This window comes from Limulus polyphemus, unplaced genomic scaffold (genome assembly GCF_000517525.1).
Source record: "Limulus polyphemus unplaced genomic scaffold, Limulus_polyphemus-2.1.2 Scaffold2015, whole genome shotgun sequence".
NCBI lineage: Eukaryota > Metazoa > Arthropoda > Merostomata > Xiphosura > Limulidae > Limulus > Limulus polyphemus.
The window spans coordinates 187,196-195,087 of record NW_013667625.1 but is presented as its reverse complement, the minus strand read 5'-3'; the positions used below and the strand labels follow the sequence as shown (position 1 = coordinate 195,087).

General features: G+C 34.6%; 1 protein-coding gene across 2 annotated transcripts in view; it reads right to left on the bottom strand.

The window, feature by feature from the left end:
- The window catches only part of LOC106465661 (protein quiver-like), a 12,178-nt gene extending 4,668 nt beyond the window's left edge, over nt 1–7,510 (bottom strand). The window contains exons 1-3 of one of the 2 annotated variants that reach the window (XM_022393596.1): nt 7,365–7,510; nt 4,982–5,029; nt 299–451 (exon numbers count right to left, since the gene is read on the bottom strand). In XM_022393596.1, coding sequence (XP_022249304.1) covers nt 299–451; nt 4,982–5,029; nt 7,365–7,422 — 259 coding nt within the window. In that variant the 5' untranslated portion in view covers nt 7,423–7,510. The remainder of the gene's footprint in view (nt 1–298; nt 452–4,981; nt 5,030–7,364) is intronic. The other variant, XM_013925896.2, reaches the window with a different exon arrangement.
- Nucleotides 7,511–7,892: the final 382 nt, after the last annotated feature.

Sequence of the window (7,892 nt, the reverse complement as noted above, 5' to 3'; positions counted from 1 at the left end):
CCCCCCCCCCCCCTCCAAAACCGAAATGCTGGCTGCGGCCCTGCAGGTTACTAAACTACTCTATACACTTGGAACGGTATTTCAAACACAGGGAGATGTGTATTGTCTACTTATCTTAATTATAACTGGTATATCGATTTTCAGACTGTAACTTTCGTCTTGAATTCTATAGAACCTCCAAGGTCACCAAGGTTAATTTAAAAGCATCTAGGAAAAACAACAACATATATATCAACGTGTCGTGAGGCCATTTTTCTAGTTAGAAAGCGATAAAAGAACTAAAAACACGAGTCCTTACGAGTTTTATTTTTCGTCACTATCTTGACACAGCAACCATTACACTCGTGAAGAGGGGGGTTGTCTCGCTCAGGCTTGAGTGTTGTGAAATTGAAGGGGTCTTTACAACGAGTGTCTATCCTTGAGTCACACTCGTAGCATAAAATCGTGGAATCTGCGTTTAAAAAGTTGTTAGTTCATATTACAAAGTGTGTATATAATTCGTTCACTTTTAAACACATGTCACAACAAACTACGTACACTTCTTCAACTCAAAAATTACTTTTTACACGAGTGCCTAATCTCGACGTCTTTATTGGTCTTAGCAAATCATCAATTAATCATTGCATTAGAAAGTTTATGACAGAGAATACATTTGTTGTAAAATGAACGAAACTAGTTATCGAATTATAAAACATAAATATCACAATACACACACGAATCTTTTTTAAATGTATTGATTTTTTCGTAACAAATTCTCTTTCCTTTTGCTACGTAAATGTATCAAAATAATGTGCTCATTGGATCAGATTCTATTTGCTGCAAAATTTATATTAAAGTATTATCTTATGGAATTTAAGACCTCTCTCAATGTTGAATGCAAAAAAGAGAGAAAAGAAAATGAGAACTTAAATTACAGTTATGGTTTTACTTCTAAGATGAGGATTGTTTGTTTATAATTAAGCACAAAGCTACACAAAGGGCAATCGATCTCTGCCCACGACGGGTATCGTAACCAGGATTTCTAGCGTTGTAAGTCCGCAGACATACCGCTGTGTAACTTGGGGGGGGGGCTCTAGATGAGTATCATTTTGTTTTCTAATATATAGGTTATGTATGGGTTAAATCAGAGATGGTCAAAGCTATCGGCTGATATATTCTAATCATTTGAGTTGTATACAGCAATATCTAAGCTTATTTTACATTCAATGTTGCACGGTTAGCGATCTAAAAGAACGAAAGGTGGCGATTTTTATTTTATTGTATTACAACATCTACATATCTATGGCTTGTCTCCCAATAGGATGTTACGTGATCATCCATGCATAACTATAAACTTTCTGTTCTATCTTCCAGTCTCCATTAAGCAAAAAATTACGTAGCGATCTAGGACTAATAAAGATGGCGACAGCAACACTGCAAAAATCAGAAATAATGTGTGACAGTAACGATGTATCTGTTAGTAGGATAACAATGATCCTTGTATCTGTTATTAGGGTAACAATGATCCTCATCCTGTGGAAGAAATCGGGAAAGAAACATCAACTTGAGATATTGCTGACGTTAAATGTGTGAGTTATTTCTGTTTTAAAGAACTACATAATTAAGCGAGAATGAAGAATCAGAAGATTGGTGCAAATAACCCTCAAGAAGTGAACGCATAACCCAACTGAACCCGCACAATAATGGATTTTGATTAGTAACAAAGATCCTAAGTGTTATAAATCATCATCCTTAGTAACAAAGATCTTATGTGTTATAGATCAGTACCCATAGTAACAAAGATCTTAAATGTTATACATCAGTACCCATAGCAACAAATAACCTAAATGTTATATATATATATATACATATGGTATCATGCTAAGATGTTCGAATATGAAGTTTAATCCACAAAAATCAACATTCTTCATCTGGTCTTATGTGGTTTAGATTCGCAGCACGAAAAATTTCAGTCGTAATTACTAGATCTGTGACTCACTAAATTCTTTTGACCTAATTTTTTATTTCGTAGGCAAAGTAATTCTGGTCTCTAAAATGTGAAATAGAAAGTTGAAATACTTAATATACACATACATTTCTACGCCCCTCCCAAAATATAATAGGCGACTAATGACTTTACAATGCTTTATAACTTTTCTTTTTGTTTGTTTTAGAGCAAAGCCACATTGCGCTATCTGCTGTGACCATCGCGGGGAATCCAACCCCGGATTTTAGCATTGTAAGTCCGTAGCCTTACCGTTGTTCCACCGGGAGATCTTTTTTCTTTGTATAACTAATTTAGATAAACGTCCTATGGCTCCACAGTTTAAGTTTTGGAGAGTTTGTCAATAAACTTGATGTATTCCAACACTGTAGAAATGTGAAAAGTAGCTCTCAGCGTAGCGTTTCTACTTTTCTTTAATCTGATGCACATTTCTCTAACACTTGGGACACTTCAGGGCTCAGGACATCTGCTCACTTTTTCTGTAGAAGGTTCTCTTTCCTGCTCACCCATTTCTTGAACATGGCTCGTGATAGCGCCTTCTGGTGAGTTATTTCGAAACTACTGGAGAAAGAGAGGCAACATTAATAACCTATAACTATATTACTTTTCTTATAATAAAATGTTCAGTGTCGTTACGGCTGGTCTTTCTAGATGGACAACGAGATGAATAACTCATCTTCCGAAGGTACTCTACCATCAAAATGTGTTTTGTTTTCTCAATGGATTTGATAAGTGGAAAGTCACGCAAACCTTGTGATTCCAGAGTTATTTGCAGGCATGTATAGAGATGATGAACAGTTTGAAGTGACCACCAATTACAGAAGATATGACTACAAAGATGGTAATAGCGAAAGTGAATTTGGAAACTCCAGATAGTATGGTGGTGGTCACCTGGAATTGTATATTGATATGGTATCACCAATTATAGGAGACATGACTGTAGGACAGGAGTGATCCACGTGAATTCTGAAACGCCAGATGGCATGATGGAGGGTCATTTGGTGAAGCCATTGGCAACCGACAGAGTTCCAAGTGGTCTGACTGTCAAGCATCTAAACTGGTCCTGTAACTGATTCACTTGTCTGCCAAAGTCTTTATTTAATCTCGTACACAAGTGTTCGTTTTAAAATCCACGTGTACTGTGACAACCTTTAGAAAGAAGAAATCCTGAAACATGTAGTTTCTTGAATAGTTTCAATCTTGCTATCCAGTGTTTCAACCACATCATTTTTTTATAGCGATCTTATAGACATCGATATTTTCAAGTGACTTCCACATACTAATACTGATTGTTTTTATTATTCTACTGATTTTTTTTTGTATTGTGTTCGTTTTTTTCTAGCTTGGCATTACAATTATTTGTCGTATTCTTCTGCCTCTCTATCAAAAATTCCACGCCATCCTTGAAAGATCTCCAAAAATGCTCTAAATTTCTGTACGACTTCTCAAACTTATGGGCATTTTTTAATTTTCAAGCTCCCTTTCAACACTAGGCTTCAATTTATCTGGATTTAACTTCATTCATTTGAAACTGACAGATGACTCACCCACTTATTGAGAAAAAAAACAGAGGTATGCTTTACTGAAGATATGCAAATAATTAAAATATAAGAACTAACTTGTGGTATATTCCACAATTTTACGGAATTTAACATCTTCTAGGAATTAAAACACGATATTCACATAAAAGTAACTACGATTTCACCTGTTTAGTTTCACATGTTTATCTAACTTGTTCGCCCCCCCCCCCAGTGGCACAGCGGTATGTCTGCGGACTTACAACGCTAGAATCCGGGTTTCGATACCCGTGGTGGTCAAAGCACAAATAGCCCATTGTGTAGCTTTGTGCTTAATTACAAACAAACAAACTTGTTAAAACAGAAATAAATTATCTCCCGAAGTATTATGCTTGATTTGAACACTAAGCCTAAAGAATATCTGAACGCTATAAACTCTAGTCTGAATCAATAAATTAGCGAGTTTGACAAAGTCTCTACAGCTTAGCTAAAGAACACTTATATATAGATATTCGAACACTTTCTTTTCAGGATTCATATTCCGTCATTGATGAAACTAGCAAACTAACTAGTGTAACAAAGAATAAAAAAATGTTAAAAACAAGCTGTGCGTAGCCCAGTGGTTAGTATGCCCGGAATATGAGTTCAAGGATTTACTGTTTTCATGCCCCCTCTCCCAGTGGCACAGCGGTATGTCTGCGGACTTACAGTGCTAGAAACCGGGTTTCGATACCCGTGGTGGGTAGAGCACGGATAGCCCATTGCGTAGCTTTGGGCTTAACTTCAAACAAACAAACAAAACTGTTTTCATCCCGTTAGAATTTTCGATCAAAGCTACACAGCACAGAAATTATCTGCGCATGGCCGTCCCTAATTTTGAATTGATAGATTAGAGAGAATACAGTTAACCAACACAACTCACTGCCAAGTTTTGGACTATTCTTGTCTGACCAAATATACTTTTACTTTTATAGAATACCCACGGTCTCAAAGTGCGGAGCGCATTTTGCGGAAACTGGGTACTCACAATCAAACCTCGAAATCACAGTCCGGACACGTTAACCACCAGGTCACACCCGGCCATAGTAAATTAAGATGGTAATGTAATATTAAACATCGTAATATAGTTTAGAATATATATACTTTATTCCTGAAAAGTTTATACGTTGTTTTAATAAATATTAAATCGCTAAATGTTCTGAAAACATATTAGTATAATAATGTAGAAACTTTAATGTATAAAACTCTCAAACAAGACGCTATGATACCACTACTTGGTGAATTAGATGTATATAATATCGGGGTGAAATATGACGTTCGTTTGTAATCAATACACAAAATAAGTGTACTTCTTCCTGAAATCAAGTGAAACTGGTTCTCAGTAGATCTTTAGCACTAGGACCTAACCGCTCTGAACCTGATTTCACTGTAATCACTAACAAAATAGTCTTGTTTATAAAGAAGCAAGTGACTTACTTACATAAGCATTCTTCCTCTGCTCTAGAGACCCATATGAACATCAGAAGAACTGTAACAGTATAGGCATACAATGAAATGCCGAATTTTCTGTTAATTAATAACGATTGACAGTAAAACAAAAAAAGTAAAACTGTATCAGAAGAGATTTAACCAAATATTTTTCTTTATAAACATAAACATTATTTAAAATTCAATACTCCTATCATTCTTCACCTTTATGGTAATCTAATTTATTCGTAGTTCTTATTTCTATTTTACAAAATTTACAAGTTTTACTGCTAGATGGTTATATTTTTGTCCACTGTGAAAAGTAATGTAATAATATTACAGGACCGTATAAAATGAACCAACTGTGCCCTACTTGTCGTAACACGAGTCAATCACATAATTGTCCTATGCAGTATTTGATTACTCGTTTCTAGTTAAGCGTACAACTACATAATGGGATATCTGTGCCATGCCCACCACAGGTATCAAAACCCTATTTTTAGCGTTATAACCCTGTGCAATATAGCTGAAACATTATGGATTCTACTATATATTTAACTACCTTGATTTTAGGTTATAACTGTACTAGTTCCGTCATTGGTATTTATTTTATTCTGGCCAGGTGGTTAGGGCGCTCGACTCGCAATCTAAGGGTCGCGGGTTCGAATTCCCGTCACACCAAACATGCTCGCCCTTTCAGCCGTGGGAGCGTTATAATGTGACGGTCAATCCCACTATTCGTTGGTAAAAGAGTAGCCCAAGAGTTGGTGATGACTAGCTGCCTTCCCACTAATCTTACACTGCTAAATTAGGGACGGCTAACGCAAATAGCCCTCGTGTAGCTTTGCGCGAAATTAAAAACAAGCAAACAAACAAAACTTAAAAGCGTTATTTATGAATAAATGGTATCAAAAGCGATAATGAATTATCCCTGGTAATGAATTAGAGTTGTGTATTTTTTATCTCTGATTATGAGTTTGTATTTTAATTGAATATTTCCCTTATTGGAAGCAAGGTAAAAATGACCTATTTTTATCATATTTGGTTTGGAATTACTAGTGACAATATAACGGGTGTTTCTAAATTTAAGTTCTGCTGTTCAGGCGAAACCGATGGACACGGTAGGCCAATTTGACCATGGATTTTATACCCATAAATACCGTGTATTATGACCATGATATATTCATAACATAACACACGACTGTGTACGCTCTCCTCCACACCAAGTTTCACATCAATGTGTCCACCGGTTTCCTGTACAAAGTCTTGTTGCTGATAGGCTTCAGGTTCGTTTTGACCTCTTCTTCCCTCCAACACTTGATGATTGATTAATGTTTAATATCAATTTAATTACTACACTTTTGCTTTATCGGTTTGTGCTAAAGTCCACACTACACGAACAGTGCTAGATGTGTTTTTCACATTTTTCAATAATTCTAAATTTCAGAGAGAGCATTTACACATATAACCCTTTTTAATACTTTCACAGTAAATTAAGATTAATAATGATATACATGTCTACCATTAGGTGGCCTCAATTTAGTTTTATTTCGTATATAAATGTTAATAGGGGAGAGGTATTTAGTACTATTTTCATCACGTACACAGAAGTGGTCGAGTTCACATAACAATATGATAACCACTTTTGACCATTGTTTAAATATTTTAATGAAACAAGAATAGATATTGTATTGCTATTCTCAATGACGTAACAAAATTGTAAGGCCTAGCATACGAATAAAATTATAAATTTACCGCTGTCGTTTAAAATGATAATAATAATAATGATGAATTACAGCTTAATCATTTTGCTATTATTCCTCTAAATATTAATTAATGAGAATTATGCAAGATATTAAGTAATTATTCATTCACTAAGGAAATGGTAGAATAAAATTTATTGAAGTACTTATTACTACATTATGCTCCGTGGGTTTACAAAAATTACTTTTTCTTAATATTATATTAATATTAAGGATATTTTATTAATATTTTTGTTAACTTGAAAAATATTTCAACGTCCCTCAGGTATCTACTACTATTAGATCCAAAGATAGAGTCAGAAGACCAAACTAAGTTTAAAGAAGTGATTGGAATCTTTTTATAAAACTTTTTTTTTTCACTGAACCAGAGATCAGATTAGATTTATAGGTAAATATTAAAATATATAAAAAAGCAATAACAGCGCAAACAACAAAAAATAACTTGACTATAATATGCTCATAGATCTGTTTATTTTTAATTATTTCCATTTCAATAAAACCTAAAAAATTCCATAGCAACCATCCCAAACAATATTTAATAGATTACGAGAACAGAATTGGTGATATATGTTTAACATTCCGCCTTACTGTTTAAATCAAATAAATTCTTTAAATCAAGAACACGAAACGTACCTAGTATTACATTCCATTTCCTATAAAATAAACCGCATAAATGTGATGACTTATACATTCTTGATACCAAAGTTGTGTTAGTTTAACTGTACCTAACTTTCGTTGCCATGAGCGCAGACACTGTTATCACCATGCGTTATACCCTTTCACTGAGCAAGTGCCATGAAGGAGAAATTTCTGCAGAACGAGAGGAAATCGTTACTCCTTGAGGCTCAGGAGACACCGTTACTACTAGCGAACGCTAAAGAAACAAGGGAGATAAAGGATTACTTCTTAATTTTCGTACTAAGAACATAATTTTTTCCTGAATACTAAGATAGACTAAATTCTAACCTTTATATGTCTATGTCTTTTTTCTTATTATTATATACATTATAATAACGTTTACATTACTATCAACCTTCACCCATTCAGCTGGAGACTCACTCATCTCACTTATAAAAGTTCATGTTTTAATCAGTTACTTGATTGTGGTTGGTTGACTGGCTAAATCCTTGATTGTGGTTGGTTGACTGGCTAAATCCAAGT